The 21666-nt window shown below is 42.1% G+C and overlaps 1 protein-coding gene across 1 annotated transcript; it reads left to right on the top strand.

Annotated features, from left to right (window-relative positions):
- Window positions 1-955: 955 nt before the first annotated feature.
- ARF4 (ARF GTPase 4) lies at window positions 956-21298 on the top strand. Its single transcript, XM_020969076.2, has 6 exons — window positions 956-1332; window positions 10187-10267; window positions 10486-10595; window positions 17730-17801; window positions 19125-19250; window positions 20354-21298. The coding sequence occupies exons 1-6, from the start codon at window positions 1266-1268 to the stop codon at window positions 20438-20440; spliced, it is 543 nt and encodes a 180-aa protein (XP_020824735.1). The 5' UTR covers window positions 956-1265; the 3' UTR covers window positions 20441-21298.
- The last annotated feature ends 368 nt before the right edge of the window (window positions 21299-21666 follow it).

Genomic DNA, 21666 nt, shown 5'->3' with positions numbered 1-21666 from the left:
TTTTTCTTACTACTTGTGTGACTTTGGACATCTCAGGGTCCGAATTTTCTTTATTCGTAACAGAGTTGGATTCAGTGGCCCCTGAGGCCCCTTCCAGCTCGAGGGTCCAGTCACTTGACCCCACCCTGTGGACCTCAGTTTCTTCACCCGTCCAATTAGGGGAAGGGGCCTGGCCTCTGGGTTGGCCCTTTTCGGCTCTAACTCTGGGATTCTAAGTCACTTGACCCCACCCCGTGAGCCTCAGTTTCCTCATCTGTCCAATGGGGTGGGGTGAGGGTGGCCTCTGGGCTGGCCCTTTTCCGCTCGAGGGCTTGACTGCACTCCGTGGGCCCCAGTTTCCCCATCTGTGGGGTTGGGGGGGGGTCTCTCTGAGCAGACCGCTTCCCAGCTCTAGGCTGCCCCCTCCCTCCTCTCCGTTCCTGAGCGGAAGCAAAGGGAACGCGGCCCAGGGATCCAGGAATTCCTGCACGCTCCGGGTCAGACCAGCTCAGCGCCCAGGGAGGTAGCTGCGTGGCCTGGGCGTCACCCGCCGGAAGGACATGCGGAGCTCGCTCCAGTTCTCGGGCGAACTTTGACCCTACCCCACTTCCGGTTGGAGGGCCACATTCTACTCGTCACGTGACGCTCAGGGCGTTACGGGAGCGACGCTGAGCAGGCTCTACTACCCACAATAAGTGGCCGCGCCCTTGAAGGGCGGGGCGGCGAGAAAATACTTTAATTCCCATGATGCCACGGAGCGGAAGCTGCGGGATCGGCACCCAGCTGATGAAGACGGGGACGTGGAAGGGGACGGTACGGGACCGCCCATGCACCCCATTGGCCTCAGTACGGCGTAGGGCGGGTGGCGGGGCGGGCTTCGTGTCGTCACTTCCTCCCCTCGCGTCTAGGCCCCACCCCCTCCCAGTCAGCGCCGGCGCAGTGGCGTAGAGCCGGCAGGAAAAGGGGGCGGAGAAAGGGGAGGGTGGAAACGCTGACGCGATTCTGTCCGCGTTGGAGCCGCCGCCGCCGCCGTGACTGCCGCCGCGTGACGTGGCAGAGCCCGAGCGCGAGCCGTCGAGCGCAAGCGCCCCATTCCTACAATAAATGCCCGCCGAGCTGCCGCCGGTGCCTGCCGCTCTTGCCGTCTGAACCCGCGCCCGCGCCCGAGCCGCCGTCGGGGCCGCCCCTCCGCACGGAAGCCGCGAACAGAGCCACGCAGGCCGCGGGGCCCGCCGCCCCCGTCCGTCCCGGTCGCCGCCGCCTCTGTACCCGTGCCCGCCGCCGCCATGGGCCTCACCATCTCGTCGCTCTTCTCCCGCCTCTTCGGCAAGAAGCAGATGCGCATCCTGATGGGTGAGGCCCGGGCCCGGAGGGCCGTCGTCCCCCGGGCACGAGGTCCCGAGGCTTAGCTGCTGCGCTCGGGGCTGACCCGCGGGCAGGGCTCGGGTGGGGGGGTGGGGAGTTGAGGGGCCGGCCCGTCCTCCGCCCCCCGTCGGAGTGTTGGCGTTCTAGAGCAGGGGAAGGCCCCCGGGCCTTTGGGGCTCCCCGGGTTGGGTCAGCAGAGACCTACCTGAGGAAGGCAAGGAGGGGATCTGGAGTTGGGGTGGGGAGGAGGGGTGGCAGGAGTGGAGTGTCTCTTAGCTTTATTCCATCGCGTCCTGGATCTGGAGGTGGAAGGGACTTCGGGGGCGTTGAAACCCACTCCCCCTCGTTTTATAAATGTGGAAGCTGAGGCCCAGGGCAGTTCAGTGACTTCCCCAGGGTCACACAGGTAGCAAGTAGGAGAGTTGGGATTTGCACCCACGTTGTCCGGCTTCGGTACCAGGGCCCTTATCACCTTACCTCTGTGCAGAGTTGTTTGCGTGTGAATTCTTCCATTAAAACTGTGAGCAGCTTGAGAGGAGGGGTCGTCTTCTTCCTCTCTTTGTGTCCCTAGCGCTTACCACAGTGCCTGACACATGGTAGGTGCTTGATAAATGCTTGTTGACTCATTGACCGATGTTAAGGAGTGAACTCTCTGAAACGCTCCTGAGTGAGTAGTGTTGTTTAAAAAAAGTTGCTTTCCTGAATTTACAAGGTTTTTCCAAGTGTTTCTTTCCTCAGATAAAGGCAAGGTGGCTGTCTCTTGAACGAGATGTAAAGCTACTCTTTCTTCAGGGTAGAGTTCATTTCCTCCATACTAACTCAGGTCACTGCTGACTTCAGAGTATGAAATGGATTGGGATTAACTACTAGTATTGAGTTTTTGATCCCGGAACTAGAAAAAAATAGTTCTGGTGTGATGATTGCTATGGTGACATCACAATTTTAAAAAGAAACTTTCTAAAGAAAAGTATCACAGAAACAAAGTAGGTCCGCATAAATTTGACTTCACGTTGAGTTCTTTTTCTTTCTCGTTCCTGAGCTTATTTCTCCAGGCTCCATGAACACAGTAGCTGTTATTTAGTGCTAACGATGTGCTAGAAATCAAGGGGTTTCCTTTTGCAAAGTTAATTTTTATTTTTCAGGTTTCCCTCGTGAAGAGGTCTGAACAGTCTTTGCATGTTTCACTTGTGTGTTGTATTCCAGTTTCAACCCAGCACAAGTTTTTAAAAGCTGTTTTGCTGATACTTTTCATTTAAGCCATTGGTCATTTCCTAGTAATTGCTTCTTTCCTAGCCTTTTTCTTATAACTGAGGAAAAACAGTTTAAACAAATTGATAGCATGTGCATGGAATCCTCCGTGTCTGTACTCGTTGATTCTCTGGAAGCAAAATGTGTATATGTGTAAAGTCTCACTTCTAATACGTTTTAGTGTTGGCTTTCATTTATATGAAATGCAACACGGCATTGTGAATAAAAAGCATGCCTTGAAGTCAGGAAGAACTAGGTTCAGACTACTTAACTCAGTGCCCTAGGTAGCTGTCTAATTCTGTAAGTTACCGAGAAAGTCTGACCTGCACTAATGGGGGAGGAGTTTACTCATTGGGCCTTTGCTATACCAATGAAATCACAGGTCCAGCCCCAAACCCCTTCATTTACGTTATTGTAATAATTGCATATGTTGTCTTTCAGGTTTGTATGACTCTTCTCATGTTTCTCTTTATATTTGTCTTTTCTCATAGTGCAGTAAATTCATTATATTCACGTACTGCAATTTGTTTACCCATTTCCCAATGGATGAATGAGAAGTGGTTTTCAGTTTTTGCTTCTATGAAACAGCATAACTTTAAATGGCTGAAATCTGACAACCTGGAGAGAGATTAGGAGTCTGGAAGGACTTTGAACTGTAATTTAATTTCTGACTTGTACGTTAAAAGTAGTAAATTATACTTGATCGTGTTCTGGTGGTAAAAATAAATATGGATAGGTCCTTTTACTTCAGAACCGGTAGGAAATGAATTGAGGTTTTTTAGGTCCACAGTGTCTTACTATTTCTCCAGGCTCTGCTAAAGGGACTGTTCCGGAGTGTGCTGTTCTGGAGAGTGTGAAAACCTTGGTTTGAAGGCAAGGGGACAGGATATTGATGAAAGCTGAGAAAGTGTATAAAAGGTGTTGAAAGGTTATAGAATTGCCAACTATTTACATTGCCACTTACCTCTTTCCTAGATCAAAAGAAAGCTTTTGGTTCTAAATTTAATTTAAATTGAAGTCTCTTCATTTAGTTTTTCCATTTGTACTTCTGCTGATTATTAGGTTCCCTTGATTTAAAACCGTTTTCATGCCCTTTGATATGAAGATTATTAAATACTTTCCAATTCAAAGATATTACACTGTTAAAAGATATACAGAGGACATATTAATCAGCAAGCAGGTGTGTGTGTGTGTGTGTGTGTATAAAATACGAACTAAGAAAAATTTTGTTTCAATTTAAAGATTGAGATTTTTCTCTCTTGGTTTAAGATTCACAGTGTAACTAGGATGAGAGAACCTGATGAAGCCTCTTGCCCTCCTGAAACCTTAGAATTATTAAAAGGACATGATTTTGTTCGTTGTAACCAGAACATGCTTTGCCCAGTGGTTCCACCTGTTCCTTTGTAGGTAATCCTTATACCTCCTGAGCCAGAGGCTTTTTCCAGGATTTCCTTTTTTAAAAGCCGGTTAGGGATATGGGGTTATGATAACTTATGTAGAAATGTTTTTAAGAGTTCTCTACTTTCTGTTTTTTGTCTTTAAATAATTTTCAGTTGTTTTAAGAAATTGGTCACACATACTTTAAAGTAGTTCATGCCAACTAAATTGCTGTAGCAAAGTGAAGTTATTACAAGGGAGAAAAATTGTTCATATGAATGATACATGTATTTGTCTGGAAGGTGATTTACCCTGAACTTGAATTTCTGATGAGATATGAGTTGGAAATTGACAGGGGATTTTGTAATATTTTCTTGAACTTGATTGCCAAAATGTGTCTGCATACATGATGAAATGTCCAATTTAGTGATTCTTTTATCAAAATAACACTATTACTAATAATAGCTAGCATTTATATAATATCTGATTTGTTACAACAAGCCTGGGAGAAAGGTAATAGTGAAGTCACTCGCCCAGGGTTACCCAGCTAGTACGTGTCTAAAGATGAATTTGAACACAGGAGTTCCTGGAAGGAGCCTCTGAGATCATAGGATCATGCTTTTAGAACTGGAAGGTACCTTAGAGGTCATCTAACCCAATTCCTCCATTTTACAGATTGGGAAACTGATAGGAGAAGTAACTTCCCTCAGGTCATCCATCTATTCTAAAAACCCTTACCTAAGGAATGACTCCATTTAATAATTTTCCAGACAAATGATTAGTCTTTGTTTGAATAGAGTGGGAAACCTAATATTGAAGCAAAATTGTTTCCTTATCTATATCTTCTACTTAGTGGTTTTGTTTATGTTCCCTGAACCTATGGTACTGAATACATCTAATGGTCTCCAGAGATGAAAGTGTTTCAAATCTGTGATCCTAACTTTTTTCTTCAAGCAGACTATTCATACACACCGTGAACTCACACACTATAAGAGTATTGAATGTGGCATTTCTTCAAACATTTATTAATCTCATATATACCCATATATGTTATGTGCTGGAGATCCACAGAATAGTCCTTGCCCTTAAGGAGCTTACCTCCTATTGATTGGAGGCCACTACTGAGTTACAGAGGGGTTCTGAGTTCTGTAGATGGAAGGGAAAACATTCTGCTGGCAGGGTTACACATCCTTGAAATGTTGAAGAACATGACGTTGCTTGTCTTTGGGAGGCGAATTTAATTAGGGACCTCTTCAAGATCATGTAATCCAATTCTCTGATGTTCTGCATGGGGTAGCTGAGGCCCAGTGGAGGGAAATGACTTGTCCAGAATTTCACAAGTCAGTAGCAGGGACAACCATAGCCTAGGTCTCTAGATCTTGACTCCCCTGTTTTGGGGAGGTTCAGAACAAACTCATGTGGAGAAATTGGAAGGATTTATTCTTGCATTGAGATATCTGGAATTTTTACAGTTTTAGAAGTGAAAGAAGCTTTAGCGAAAACTTGAAAATATAAGGTAGGTTTTTGCTGATGATGTAGAAGCCAAGGTTTCTTGTCTAGTCTTACTTCATTTCTATGAAAGTTCCACGTACTAGCAGAAGTGTCCACCCCCCCCCCCCGTTTCTGTCAGGGCATTTTAAAAAAATCACCAACATTCACCTAAATATTTGTGCCCTTAACACTTTGTCTGAGAAATCAATATTTACTTTGGCTTGGGGGTGTTTCTGGAATACTACAAATTTAAAGTAGATAGTAGAACTCGCCAGGTTTCATAGTTTTATGCTGTTATGAGTTGAAACACTATCCTTAGCTTAGTGTAGTCATGTAGATAGAGAGCATCTGGCCCTGTAAGAGTGCCACCTTCCCATCTGGGTGCTTGTCTACCAACAGCTATTTCTGATCTGTTTGGGCACAGGCAGATTCAGCTGTCCAGAACTCAGTGCAGCGCTTGTTACATACTACATTAGGAACATAGCAGTGCTATACTGCTCTGGTGGCCAAAGTACTGGGGGCATAAAGTATTATAAAATGCTTTGGGTAATTCAGTTTTGCTGATGAAAGTGCAGTAAGCTGAGAAGAAAACACTTTTGACCATTTTGCCGATGATTAGCACCTTTACTAAAAGTCTAGCTTGGTTCAAGATGTCATATAAATAGTTCCTCAATTTCTTCATCTTCATTCTATCACAGCACTGAGTTGTTTGCAATTTATGTAGAAATTCTACCTTATGTATAGTTTTTATATATTCAACTACAGCTGAAATAGAAATTAGTAGTTTCATAATATGTCATTTTTTCTAACTTATTGTAATTATATATTTAAAACTAAGAAGTTTTCTCTTATTCTGAATAATCAGAATTAGCTTTAGTTTCCTGTTCTTAAGTCCTGTTGCAGACTGTGGCAACAATACGATAATTCATACTTAAATGGTTAGCATAGGTGAATTAGATCACTTGGGTTCTAATTAGTAAGTTAAGAGATATATATATATCTGTTTATGCTGTATGTTAGTAAGCACATCTTGGGAGAAGCTATGGATCACTGAAGCAATTTCATGATTGTACCTTTTAGTTGGCATTTAAAAGTCTTGTTATGTATTCATTTTACAAAAGATACAAATTTAATTGTCATCTTTGGTTTTTATATTTAAAATGCATATTCCGGTATCTAATAGATAACTCTTAGACCAACACCTTTATATGATAGCATTGCTTCTATAAATACTTATTACTGTATTATGAGTGTTTCAAAGATTTCTTTTTTTTTTTTTTTGGGTGAGGCAGTTGGGGTTAAGTGACTTGCCCATAGTCACACAGCTACTAAGTATCAAGTGTCTGGTCTGAGACCTGATTTGAACTCAGGTCCTCCTGATTCCAGGGCCAGTTCTCTATCCACTGTGCTATCTGTCTGTCCCCTTGAAAGATTCTTAAGGTTCCTATGCAAAATTATGTTATTGTAAGATCTGTTTATAAAAGTAATTAGCTGTGTGAGAAAAACCATGAAGCCTGGGGGGGAGGGGTGCCTTTTTGTTTGTTTGTGTTATTTAGGCAGTTGGGGTTAAGTGACTTGCCCAGGGTCACACAGCTAATAAGTGTCAAGTGTTTGGCCTGAGGCAGGATTTGAACTCAGGTCCTCCTGACTTCAGGGCCGGTGCTCTATCTGCTGTGCCGCCCTAGCTGCCCTGAAGGGTACCTTTTGGCTTAGAGAGAGCTGTGCCCCTTGATGCTTGGGGTCAGGGGAGACAGGACCAGGCCCTGTGTATACCACCTTGGTCAGAACATATTTTGGGGGTAAACAAAGTAAAGTGACTGTATCAGTTGGCGTGAAAATATATTCAAATATAAAAGAGAAATTCAGAAAAACAGGAAGACTTGTGAGAACTGATGCAGAGTAAGTGACCATGCACATACACAATGATCAAAATATTGTAAACCAAAAAATGCTAAAAGAAATCTTGTGTCCAAGTCATTGCAAACAACCAGTGTTGGCCCCAGAAGAGAGGAGGAAACACCTCTCTTTTTGGTAGAGTGGGGACTACTTGTTCATGCCAAAGATTTGCATGTGTTGTCAAATACTTGGGCACCTGAAGAGTTTTACTTAAATATTTTTCTTTGTTGCCACGAGAGGCTTCTTTGAGAATAGGGTATATCTGGAAATGACAGTACTGTAAGAGTTAAAGGCAACAGTGAAACTTATTTTTAAAATTTTAAAAAAGTAATTAGCAAAGTTTTGTTTTAAAAAGTAGCATAAATTGTATATTTCCTGGTCTCGTTGTGTGAGGGCAACTTTTTAATATCAATTTTGGCTATAATTTTTACTTTATGGTGTTTTGTTTAGCCAAAAGTGAGTTTTGCTTCAATTTTAAGTTTTGAATAAAGTCACTTTGGACTTTATTCCCCATGGACAGTGTGGCAAGTGTTTCCTGTTCCCTTCTACTGCCTCGGGAGATGCCAGACATTTAGCTGTGTTGGAAATTGGAGCTCCCTGTAGTCCTGGTGAAGATGCTCAGGGGAGTTGAACTATGTTAGTAGTGCTTTTTAAGTTTTAAAAATTCTATTTTGCTCTTAAAAAATATCTAAATTTGTATGAAATACTTGGGGAAGGTAGGTTCCTCTGTAGTACAAAAATCGGCAGCAGTGATGGTGGAAGAGTGATATAAGCTCTTTAAAAGTATAAGCCATAATGCATGATGAATAAGGAAAGGAAAAGTAAAAGAATTTCTTTGCAGACAGAATCAGGCGTCTGAAACTACCTTCAGTAATCATTCCATGAGAGGCAGCCTGATAATGGCTAGAGACCCCACTTTGGTGTCAAAGGGACTTAAGTTCAGTAGTGGCCCGCTCTGATGCATGTTGGCTCTGTGAAGCCTAGGCAAGTTGCTTAATCTCTGGGGTTCAACTAACTCTAATATTATATGAATTGCTGATCTTCTTGGAGAGAGAGAGAGAGTTCAATGCTAGGATTTCCTTATGATGATGAAATCATAGGCTTCCTCCTTTCTGCCTCTGAAATCCCCCCTCCATGAGTCCAAATGTAGTACTAATTGAGTACCTTATTGAAAGAAAATTGAAAATTAATTTTTCAATACTTGAGGTGATGGACCAAGTGAATAATAGTATAGTAGTTAGAACTAGTCTTTGACTTGAAAGTTTGGGTGCCTTTTGCCAGATTGAATTTCAGTGGAAAAATAGCCATTTCAATTTGTTTGAGTCTTCAGTGACACAACAGAAATTCAGTGGGGAAATTTGATATTTTTATTTTCTCAAAAAATTAGGATCATTGTGTGCTGTTGATCACTCATTAAATGAATGCTCCAGGAATTGCTGTTTAAAGGTTTTTAGGTCTCTCGAGTTTTGTATTTATATAAGCATTTCATTCTGTTCTTTTAAGTAGTTAACTGGTATTTTTCTTTAGTCCTGCAAATTGTAGCCAATTCTGTGGTCAGGGTGAGGCCCCAGAAGCTGTTAAAAAAATGTAGTATGTATTTTTGGTAAGGTAGACTAGGTAGAGTTTGATGATTCTCTTCTAGATGCTTTCTGTGATAAGTCAATAACCACTGAGATCAAGAGCTGCCTTTTGTTGGTTCATGTATTTATTTCAGGTTTTGTCAACAGCAAGAAAGCCGTCCCTCCCTACTGCTCTCTTTCAGTTGTCCCCCTGTGCTGGGAAGCCTTCTGATGTGCTCTGGATACCCAGGGCCCCCATGTCTTTTTAGGCTTAGTTGCAAAAGTCGGATTGGGTTGGAACAGTCTTGCCAGACCCTCAGGCCTGTTTTCTCATTTGTGAAATAAGGAGTAGTTAGTCATACAAATGAATGAAATGACATTTCTTAAGTGCTCATTATCAAGTGAGCTAAGTGGAACTAGAATGTTTTGTCAGCCGCATGCACTATAAAAATATGACCTGTTCTAGTCTCTTAGTTTTTCACCTTCCAGGTTTTAAAACAGATCTGTTCTGAAGAGAAGAACAGTCTTTATGTTGCTGAAGATCTTTACTCCAATTCACCAGTGGGCTTAGTTTTCTGATTTCCGAATGATGGTTCATAGGACCCGAGATTCAGAGCTGGAAGTGACCTTAGAGATTCAATCAACAAACATTTATTAAGGGTTTAGTATATTATTTATGAGGCTGTCCTTGTGCTAAGTGCTGAGAGTGCTTAGAGACCACTGAGTCCAACCTTATCTTACAGATGAGGAAACTGATAACACAGAGCACTGGCCTCCCTCAGAGTCATACAGTTAGTCAGTGTATGGTACAGGACTTCAACACAGCTCTACCCTCCACACTGTGCTGTTTCTCTTGGTTTATGTTGGGAAGATGATGTTTAGACAAGCTAAGATCATTTTTGCCATTATACCTTGGAGTTCTTTCTCCCCTTCCCCCCTTTTGTAATACTAGTCAAAGAAGTAGAATTGATATTTTTTGTTTCTATTCTCTTCTTGTAATCAGTTTTTTGATACTTGATATGGCTGTTATGAAAAGTTAAATCACTGGACAGTTCTTCTGGTTGAAAATATTTTCTTTAGTTGAAATATGTTTTGTCTAGGGGTCAAAAATAATGCAAGAAGACATTTTAAAGTTTTACGTTTATTCCCAGAAATGTTTCTGTTTGACTTTTTAAAGAAAAATTAATCTTCAGATTCTGTGAGGCTGTTGGTAAAATGATTTTGTAGTTCACACTTTGGATTAGAATCTAAAACTGTTTTCCTTTCCCCAGTTGGTCTGGATGCTGCTGGCAAGACGACTATTCTGTACAAGCTGAAGTTAGGGGAGATAGTCACCACCATTCCAACTATCGGTAAGGAAAATAATGGTTCATTCTAATTTGTAAAGTGACGAGAACTTTTAAAATTTGTAAGGATGCAACTTATTGCTGAGTAAATGCTGTAATTCAGACTAGTTTTTAGGTTTGAAAGTTTGCTAAATGTTCATTAGAACTTAAAAGAACAATAGAATATTGCAACAGTGGATTCTATTGATCAATTTATGTAACTATTATAAATTTTTTCTTCTTAGGTTTTAATGTGGAAACAGTAGAATATAAAAATATTTGTTTCACAGTATGGGATGTTGGTGGTCAAGATAAAATTAGACCTCTTTGGAGGCATTACTTCCAAAACACACAGGTACGATATTGATTTTCTTACATATTATTAACATATAGTAATATATACATATATGTGTATTATAAGCTTTCTCAGACATGAGTTAGCATTCCTCTTATCATTGCTTTCATGTCCTTGGGTGGACTCCACCTTTTATGTATATGGACTAAATTTGGCCTGGAGAAGTAAACTTTATTGAGTGATCACAAGAAGGTTTTTTGGATCCCAGGCAGTGAATTAGCCACCCCCTACTTGTTACTAGCCTCATTTACTGACTTTCAGCCTTAGTTTAGAAAGTAACAAAGTATGGGTAATTACCTGAGTTAAGTGTTGTTTTCATGTACTGACCACCAACTTTAGAAGCCTTTTAATTTCATCAGATAGAATTTTCTTTGAAAAACAAAAACTAACACAATTTGTAGTACCTTCGCTCTTTTGTTGATTATTTTGGGAATGTAGTTTCTGCATTGTTTGGAAACCTAATGTAGCTAATGTGTTTTTTACCATGACTTGCGTATGTAAAGGGGTCAGTATTTCCTTGTTCTGTTGTGTGCCCCTGCCTGATGCTAGTGTCTTCCCCTCTTCATCTTGGTGTGCAGTTAATCAGATTGAGGCTAGTCTTGGAGTGAGATACTTGTCTGTCATCAGAGCCTCTCAGTCATGGTTGGTAAAGAGAGCATTTATTAATTGCTTGCTGTGTGCCCGACATCGTGCTAGGCACTAGGAATACAAAGACAAGCACCCAGGATGGTCTCAGCCTTGAAGAAGCTTAGGTTCTAACCAAACCTCGCACGTAGAAGGAAGCTGGGGGAGGGGAGAGGAGGAAGGGAAGCTCACCAGCTTAAAATGGTGGATGTGGCTGGGGAGTGACACAGGGAACCCTTTCAGAGCCTGACATCTCAGGAGCAGAGGAGGGGTAGGGGGCCAGGGGTTAGGTCATCATCGTGGCTGTGAGCTGGCAGAGTGGGTGGAAAGCTAGACTTGGGTCAGGAAGGACCTGGGCTGGAATCTTGCCTTAGGCACTTGCTAGCCCAGGGCTAGTGACCCTGGGTAAGTCACTTAACTCCCAGCCTCAGTTTTCTCATCTGTAAAATGGGGATAATAATTATTTTTGTTGTTATTACTGTGCCTTCTGATATCCAAGTGGAACTTTAGTATAGGCCTTTTGTCTTCTGAATGATTTATAAAATGTTATCAAACTTAAATGTTTTTGGAGAGCTTATTGTATGCAGAGAACAATTTGTCCAGGTCTCTGTTCTTCCCATGAAATCCTGCATTCACATCCCATATGTCACTTTCTGTTTGAGGCCTGGAAAATCACATAACCTCTCTGGGCCTCAGTGTCTTTAATTGTAAAATGAAGGAGTTGGACTAGATGTGTCCTCAGAGCCCTTCCGTCTTTGAAGTTGTGGTCCCGTGTGAGTTCTAGGGGATGACAGAGTTGCAGTTGGCTAAGGACAAATGAGGACAGGAGGTGCAGGCATCGAACCACATTCACTGAGTGTGTTAACGTGGAGCTGAGGCTGGAGAGCAGTGAGGTGTGATGGACAGAGAGTCAGGAACCTGGGCTTCCAGAACTGTCTCCAGTGAGTGCATCCTGGCTGAGCGACCCAGGGCCCATGGGCCTCTGACCCTCCCAGAATCCCCAGGCGGCTTTCCGAGGTGCTGACCCAACTTGGTGGTTCAGGAAGCTTCCTCTCTTTCGAGCTCCTTAATAGATATGAAATCATAGGTCTGGACCAAAGAAATTGAGGTTGAATCAGAGAAAAGGTAAGATGCCTCTGGCACTTTGCTTACCTTTGCTAGTTTAATTCTGTGTCTTTGTGCCTCAAAGTTCTTATCTTGTGATTGGGGTAAGATTCTTGCACCAGGACTCAGGGTACCCTTGGTCAAGCGGTTTGTACTATTAGAATCTTCTAAAAAGAGGGTACTTTTTTTTTAAATTAAAAAGTATTTATTGAAATAGCATAACTTAATAATTATTTATCATTATTAATGTTAATTATATCAATAATTTGGTAATTAATTGCTAATATTAGACTTATCAATGATACAAACTGACTAGACTTTTAAGGAAGATCTCTAGCGTACTTTTGACTTCCTATTTTTCTCACCAATTCCTGTCAGTCATAGCCAAATCTAATCTTGTTCTCATACTCAGACCTAATTAGAATGCTTGTTTCTAATTTGCTTCAAACCTTTACTGTGGAATTAGGCCAGGGCTTGTCCATAACTCTGGTCCAGTTTTCTATCAGAAGTCCTTGCAGTTTTTCATAGCTGGCTGTTGGGAGTCATTAGGAAAGCCTAATCATAACTCATCTCTGTTAGACAAGGTCTTAGTTTACCTCTGACCATTAACAGATTTCTGAGCTGCAAGGATCTGATGTTCTTTCCCGGTCTGTAGCCAAAGAAGAAATCATCTGTCTGTGTTGTGAGACATAAAATTGTACGACTCTTTTCACTTACTTCATTCAGAAAGGAGCTAATTTCTGGTCTTCAGCCAGACAATTTCCCCCTCCCCAAGGATGCTTAGATGTTTGGCATTCAGCTGTATGATGCCTGTGATATTCCTTCCAATCGTGCAGATTCTCGTCTCTCCATGTTCTTTCATCCCTGGGCTTTGCTTTTATGTCTATTCTCCACAGAAGGAGACAAATGCCTCAGATGTAGAAGCACTTTTCTTTTAGGCACCAGGATATCTTTAACGTTGGGAATGTTGAGAGACTGCCTTGGATGTAGATTGCTTTAGTAAAAATTTTCTTTATTGTTGCTTTCTAGAAGAGCTTAAATTTCTCTCAGGATTACATTTTGTTGAACAAGAAGATGTCTGGCTAGGAAAGGGCCAATAAAACAGCATAATAGTGCCTGGAACATGGTAGGCACATATTCAGTGTTTACTGAGGTAATGATCTGGGTTTGAGACCTGACTCTGGCAGGCATTAGCTTTGTGACCCTAACTCCGATTTGCCTCCCACTCTGACCCTAAACTCTGTGCCCACGCTTCATCATTTGGAAAATGAAGGTATTTGCATTAATTACCCTGAAAGGTTGTTGGGAAGAAAGCTGTGTGTATGCCTCAAAGAGCTGAATATGTGAGTTATCAGCGCTAACGAGAGGCAGTTCCTTCTCACTGGCTTATCTGTGAGATGGAACAGGGGAGGCCTGAGGGGTGCTGCCTCGTGTAGATGATTGCAACACCACCTCCCTCCCTCCCTCCCTCCCTCCCCCTCTCTCTTGGTCTCGCTCGCGCCCTCTCTCTCTCTCTCTCTTCTCTCTCTCTCTCTCTCTCTCTCTCTCTCTCTCTCTCTCTCTCTCTCTTTTTGGTGAGGTGATCAGGGTTAAGTGACTTGCCCAGGGTCTCATAGCTAGCAAGTGTTAACTGTCTGAGGCTGGATTTGAACTCAGGTCCTTCTGACTGCAAGGCCGGAACTCTGTCCACTGTGCTACCTATCTGCCCCAACACCATCTCTTAACACAACCTTTTGAAATGCATGTTGACTTGTAAGCTGTAGGGTTAAGGCAGCAGAAGGAGGAAAGGGAGGCAGGAGCGGAGTTGATGGATGGGGAGAGCATGGAGCATGGAATGACAAGGTCACAGTGACGCAGAGGGATGGACAAATAATCATAGGGTCTAGATTTAGAGACAGAATCAGGAACTCAAGAGTCCTGGGCCCTGGGGAGGGTATGTCTGTGCTTGATGGCGAGATCCAGAGCTTGACTCTTGATGTGTTTGGTTTAAGTGAAGTGAGGGTGGGAGTTGGCAGAGTATTGGAGGGGCCATCATTGTGTATGTAAAAGGCCCCAACATGGGGGAGTGACCCTAGTGATGAACTCTCTGAGGAAGAAAAGGGAATAACCTATGGGCTTGTCTATGGGCATGGGAGTGAACATCAGAGGAAAAGAGGTGACTGAGGGAGGTCCCTGGAAGGATGACCTAGAGTCAGCAGTGACATGCTGGAGGACACAGCAGCATGGCCAGAAAATAGGGGAGCTCCCGGGAAGGTTCGACAGAAATGAGCGTGAGAAAATCATCTTGCTTCCATCAGCCTTGCTCTGTCTGCACCATGTTGCTGGGCATGAATGGCCATGTTGACGTGCTTCTTTGGCTGGAATTTGAAATATGTTCTCTCAGAAAAAATGTAATTTACTGTTGCTTCAGGACTAATACACGCAAGTAATGGACTTGAACCTCTGTTCAGCTGGCTGCAATGAGGAAGAACATCAAACATCTTAACGGTTGAATTAGATTGCAAAACCATTTATTATTCACCACCTGTATGAAGGGTCTTGTGCTAGGTGTGGGGGACACAGAGGCAAGAATGAAACTGTCCCGGTCCTCTAGGAACTTAGGCTCTTTGGGAGGATGTAATTTCTTAAGAAAACGTAAAATATCTACCAAGAACATGTATGGTTATTGGCTCTTCTGGTCTCCAAAATTTTCTAAGGAGCATTAAAAGAGATGGAATAGAGCAGGGTAGGAGGAGGCTCAAGATGAATGGAAGGAGAGAGAAAAAAGGGATGTAAAAAAGCTAGATTTTTAAAAAAATTTGGATGTCAGATCTAATTGTATACCACTTCCCATGGAATTCTATAGTGCTTCCCTTAAAAATTAAAAACAAGTGTGTGGGTTTGAGAGTAGAAGCAACGAATAGCAAGCATTATGTGGATTCCTTGTGTCCTGGTATATTGGGGAGCAGTGAGAAGTTATTCCTACTTCTAGAGGGAGGCCAGGGACTTAAGAGAGTCTCGTTAGGGGAGCTGTGTTTCCTTGAGTCCATGTAGATGGAAGAAATGTGAGAGGAAGATTCGAATGGAGAATTCCAAGGCCTCCCAGAAGTGGGTGCTGAGGAGGTTGGCACTAAGGAAGAAGTGGGGGCAGGAGAGAAATTATTAGGTAATAGTAGTAGTAAAGTGGCAAGAAAAATTCTGGGCATCAGGCTCTTTGAGGTTTCCTGGCTGCTGGTGATAATTCCTTTTCTGCATTGCTACTATGTTGCTCTCTGGAAACTGGGTAGAGGCTGTTTCTGTTACCATAAGTACACTTATCTTACTTGTACTTGAATATTTTCTTGATTATTTGGTTCCTGGAGTTGTTAGCTGTCCAGAGTCAAAAGGTAGCAGTTTAAGGGCAGCTAGACGGCGCAGTAGGTAGAGCACCAGCCCTGGAGTCAAGAACCCCTGAGTTCAAATCCAGCCTCAGATACTTGACACTTACTAGCTGTGTGACTCTGGGTAAGTCACTTAACCTTAACTGCCTAAGCAAAAACCCAAACCAAACCAAACACAAAAGGTAGCAGTTTTAGAGAAGAGCTGTTATTCCCCTTTGCGTATAAATTCAAGATGCTACAATTATGCATTAAATTTTTTCCTCCAGATTCCTCATGCTCATTATTATAAGAATAAAAGAATATGGTTCATTTTCCCCCAACATCCTAGTTGAAAAATTACTATTTTGGGCTCCTGTTTCTTTTTTTCCAGTGCTTGCTAGATACACAAAGGGGCCTGCATTTCTTTGGGAATCCAGATTGCGGTCACTATAACTCTGGTGCACTTTGTTTATTTCTAAATGCTGGGGATCTCCTAGTACTATGCAGGAATCAAGGTGGTCAGTTCTTTTTTGAAGACTTAGCTTTAAATGTCATAGTGGCCAAGAACCCCTGCCTTAGAAGACGAATTGCTGTCGGGTGTTAGGATTGGCCGACTTTTATTTCAGGCACAATTCGCTAGTTTGTTGTGTTGTTGTTTGTTTGTTTTTTTTTGCTTGCGCATAAACACTGATGGAGAAGCCAGTGCTCCTGCCCGGGTTCTTTGGAGAAACACCTTGTTATTGGTCCCTGTTAGACTTTGTGATACGTAGTCCCTTCCCGTTGGTCAGCGTTAGGTTGCTGTAGGCTGGGTAGATGACGTCAGGTGTAGCTTTAGTGAAGTCACGCAGAATTTAAACCCGGCTGCTGGCGGGCATGCGTTTCTCCTTCACCACCAGAACCGAGACGATGTGATACCCTGACATCAGGCATCCGAGTCACAAGGGCTGCCCTTGGAGGTTACTGTGGCGGGTTTGTCAAGCTCGCGGGAATGATGGACAGCTCGATCAGGATGATGCCACCATAGATACTCTAGTCATTTCTGTGGGCATTTGATATACAGGCTGACATGACTGTTACAGTTAGTGGTGGCCACCAAGGTCTTGACCCAAGGAATGCCAACAAATTCAAGTCTGTTTCTGACAGGCATCTTGAGGGAAGTGCAGATAAGAGATCCCCTCCAAAGACTTTAGCTTTATGTTTTTAACAAGATGCCCCAGCTTCTGTTCTTGCATCTTGGAGACACTTTTCTTGTCTCTCAGAGTATCCTAGAATTTCCCTTCTCCCCAAAGTTGTCCTGTTCTTTTCTGTCTTTTGGTAGAGAGTACATGTAACTGGCACAAGAGCCCCAAGTTCTGTCCCTGTCTGTGAAGAGCTCTTTGACCTTGGATGAGTCATAGAACTTCTCAGCTGCTTGCCCTGGGTACCTCTCAGCATTGTTTGGGGGAAATACTTTCTAAACCATAAATTGTTTTTTGAATGTAAGCTATACTAGGATATTTAGCTTTGTTTTGTTTTTGTTTTTTGTTCTTGGGGGGTTTTTTCAGTTAGGCAGTGGGGTTAAGTGACTTGTCCAGGTTCACACAGGTAGTAAGTGTTACGTGTCTGAGGCCAGATTTGAACTCAGATCCTCCTGAATCCAGGGCTGGTGCTCTATCCACTGCGCCACCTAGCTGCCCCTATTTGGCTTTGTTTTAAAGAAATCAAGTTTTCTAGCATTTCTTTTTTGATATGTATTGTTAGTTGTAATTTTTTATCTTTAATTTTGTGAGTCAGCTATTGATTATAAATCTCAGAACATGACAGTTTAGATGCTTTTTGGTTTTGTCCTACTTTTTGAATCCTTGTGGCTACTTCCATGAAAAATTAGAAGGAAGGAAAAGGATTTGGGTAAAATTAAACTGGTCAGTTTTATGACTTTGGAGCATATTTAGTAAAAATTTTGGGCCTTAGTTGGTGGTTCATGTTATATGGAAGGAATCACTTCAGTTAAAATCCTGACAAATAATGTGGCTTTTTGGGGGTATATTTACTCAATGATTAGCTCATTGGAATTGTTTTTTCCTCCCAGGGTCTTATTTTTGTGGTAGATAGCAATGATCGTGAGAGAATTCAAGAAGGAGCCGAAGAGCTGCAAAAAATGGTAAGAAAATAATTAAATTAAAATATTAATAAAAAGATCATTAAATTTAAAATTGGCATGTTGTTCAACTAGATTTTCAGGGTGAAGCTAATGAGTTTGTAACACCAAGTGGTGGTGATTATAATATTTTAATCTTGGAGTCACAGAGATGCTGAATTTTAGTGCTGGAATGTTTATTTTGGAGATGAAGGAACTGAGCTCCAAGAAGTCATGTGAGTGCCCACTGTCACACCTAGCTCACTTGGTACTTGTCCCATATTCCCCTTCCTTCATTTATATCAAAAATCTTTGGCTGTGGGGGGCAGCTAGGTGGTGCAGAGGATAGAGCACTGGCCCTGGAGTCAGAAGGACCTGAGTTCGAATCCTGCCTCAGACACTTGCCACTTACTAGCTTTGTGACCCTGGGCAAGTCACTTAACCCCATTGCCTAGCCAAAAAAAAAAAAAGTCTTTGGCCATAATGCCACAGCTTAGCAAAGAGAAGAGAATGCTGTTGTCTTGGAGACTCCCTTCTCTGGGTATATATAGAGCATTCTTGTTTTTGGCCAGTCCTTCCATTCACATCTGAGAAGTTTGCCTGTTTGCATCTTGATAAGTCCTCATCATGATTTGTAAATTTCACGATAGGAACTTTGCCCATGCCAAGGGTCCAGCAGCTGGGGTGCATAGAGGCACAAATGGTCTGCTTTTGTAGAGTGGCCGATTTTCCACCAGCTCTTGTCTTGACTGCCATCTTGCTTGGCTGAAGATAAGTGGAAAGAGCAGGAGAAGCAAAGGAGATATTGACTAGCAAATATTTGTTAAATATCAGACCCCTGCCCTTCCATACTTCTGCTGACATCGTCCCTCATAAAAGGTGAACTGATGGATAGGCGTCTTACTGGGCAGTGAGGCAAGGTCATCCTGCTCTGTTGCTTTGAATGATTTTGCTTGGAGTTTGTCAGTAAAGAATTTGAAACTTGGTAAACACTTAAGAAGTTTGCCCTGACTGCCTTCCATTTCTTCTGTGGCTCAGAGAGCATGCAGTGCCACCTTTACTGGGCTAGGGTATACAAAGGAAAAACCCCAATGATCCCGCCCTCAAGAAGTTAGTAATTTATTTAGGGAGAACTCCTTGCGCCGCAAGTAAGTCAGTATGAAGTGTAGACTAATGTGGGGGGCAGGGTTATCAGGCCGAGCTTGTTGGAGGTGGCTCCTGAGCTGAAGGAAACTGGCAGGGGGTCTGTGAGATTGGAACAGGGAGGAAAGCTGCACTTTTCCACCTAATGATCGAAATTGGATTTTATTCCAAGTAGTGATGTCATTGACACCATTTTGTTTCCAGCTTCAGGAAGATGAATTGCGGGATGCTGTGCTGCTGCTCTTTGCAAACAAGCAGGATCTGCCCAATGCCATGGCAATCAGTGAAATGACAGATAAACTAGGCCTGCAGTCCCTTCGTAACAGAACTGTAAGTGCTGGGGCCGGACCTGGCCTCACACCGCTGGGGGCGGCGCATGAAGACTCTCAGTAGGACAGCATTAGTGGGCCCCACTGAACCGTGTAGAAACAGAGGCTTATTGGAAGTAGCTCATTTCCCTTGTGACTTAGGGGGTCCATAATGGTGGAAGAAGAGGCAAGGAATGTGGCAACACACAGCCCAACCCAGATGGGGTGCTGGGCCAGCTCCACCGCCTCCCGTTTTCTTTGACGTGACTCTGCAAGGATAGCTGAGTTCACTTCCAGAGGCAGCCCTTAATGAGCTCGCCCCTGCGGCAGGCAGGTTGCACTTAGGTGCTTCATGCTGCTGGTTCTTATTTATTTTTAAAGTATTGTTTTATTGATTTTTTTTCTTTTTTACATTACTGTCATTTCTCCATTAGTCCCTTCCAAATCCCAAAAGTCTGTCTTGTTAAGGGAAAAAAGGTAAAGTTAAACAAAAACCAAAAAACCCCATTGGTTGGGTCTTTGTATTTTTATAGCATGAGCCTGTTGACATTTGGGGGAAATGTAAATCTGGTGCCTGTTTTGCAGTTGGATGTTTGTGGATTGCAACTGGGTGTGTGTAATTATAGTAATTTTCCTATATTGTGCTTTCCTTCTATGATCAAGATTTTTTTTACCCTAAAAGGACTTTGGTATATTGTTTAATCCAGCTTCTCTTTACAGATGAGAAGACTGAGTCCTGGAGCTGGGAATAAAGTCACAGAGCTGGTTAGATACTGGACAGTAATGTTAGAAGGGAAGAGAAATGTCATTTTGTGAGACATGGGTATCATAAGGTCTGCCCACTCTCTTAACAGTGGTTGTGATCTTGTTTAGGGTTGGTTGTGCTCCTTGAGAGAATCAGATTTGAGATTGAGGAGGATTCATCAGTTACTTATCTTATATAAATATTTACTTTCACAGATATAATCTTAGTATAGTCTGTAGTTAAAATTTTCAGTTTCTTCTGTGTTTTATGCTAACGGTAGGAAATCCATTTTTGGGCTTTGTTCTGATTTAGAAGATATTTTTGAAATTTAATTGGCTGTTTTCTTGTTAATAGGCTTTTTTTTTCTTATTTCTTCACAGTGGTATGTTCAAGCTACCTGTGCTACACAAGGAACCGGTCTGTACGAGGGTCTTGACTGGCTGTCAAATGAGCTCTCAAAACGTTAAATCCGACAGGATAACTAACCAAGGACATGTTTGATAGAATTGGGTCTAGGCTTGTTTCAACAAAATTAGTTTGCATCTTGGTTATTCAGTGGTATCTTGGAACTGGTTTGGGCAGGATTTTACAGCATTTAAACTTATTTTGTTGCCAATTATTATTTACCAAGTTTAATGTTGCTATTGTAGCAGTTATACTTGGATTTAAAAAATTCTCCTTAACTTGGAAAGAAAGTGTACTCTTATGATTTTACTTCCCTTGGCCTAAATGCCTGGACATAGCTATTGTGACAACCTTTAAATGAATATGTTCTGAATGTTTTTTGGAGCCCCAATAAATAATGTTTTAAAGTTTCCCCTGGCTACTTCACTGATACCTTATGTCATTCCTTGTACAGTCTGCTGATTTCAAAACGTGGCATTCCATTTGTATTTATTTCTCTCCCTTGCCAAAAAGACTTTCTAATACTGTTGCTGCCAGCCAAGAAAACGCTCTAAAACACTATTCAGATTTCCTGCAACTGAGGGACATTGGAACTTTTTTATTAACCAGCCCTGCTTATCTTCGTATGATTTGGACTTGATGGATAATTAATTTTGTGCTGGTGGCAAAGAGTTGATACTGAGATGGCTTTTAATACTCAGCAGATTGTCTTCCTTTATATTGTATCTTTTTTTATGTTGCATGTTGCTTTTGGTATCAGCCTGACTTTTTGCCCAGTGTATCATAGTTCAGCTGATGTTTTATTGTTTATTGGTGAACATATCTTCATTAAGAGATTTTGGAAAATTCATCAAACTCAATAATGAATTAGTTTCTTCATAACCCACTTGAAATTATTCCTAATAAAATGATAAAATATACAGTTGGGTTTGTGCTTTTTTAATCTCAAAGATCTACACTGGATAGGAAAGCTTTTATGATGATTAAAATTAAAAAGTCATAATAAATTATCCTAAAACTGAATTCATGAATCTTTGCTAATCATAATCAAGCCAAATCAGTAAGCATTTAGTTAGCACCTGTTATGTGTCAGGCCTATGTGAAGTGTTAGGAATTCAGAAAAAGGCCAAAGATCGTCCCCATTCTGGGGGAGACAGGGAGGGCTCTAGAATTAAGGGAGATTAAGCAGAAGAATTGTGTGGCCCTTCCTTAGAGTTTTACTCTGGTGCCTTGGCCTGGCTTCAGAATAGAGCATACCTCCACGTCTAAAGGTTGTGCCAATTTGGGA

The sequence above is a fragment of the Phascolarctos cinereus genome, unplaced genomic scaffold, assembly GCF_003287225.1.
Source record: "Phascolarctos cinereus isolate Bilbo 61053 unplaced genomic scaffold, phaCin_HiC Scaffold_4;HRSCAF=312, whole genome shotgun sequence".
Classification (NCBI taxonomy): Eukaryota; Metazoa; Chordata; class Mammalia; order Diprotodontia; family Phascolarctidae; genus Phascolarctos; species Phascolarctos cinereus.
The sequence above is the reverse complement of the archived record's forward strand: the minus strand, read 5'-3'. Positions and strand labels throughout refer to the sequence as shown.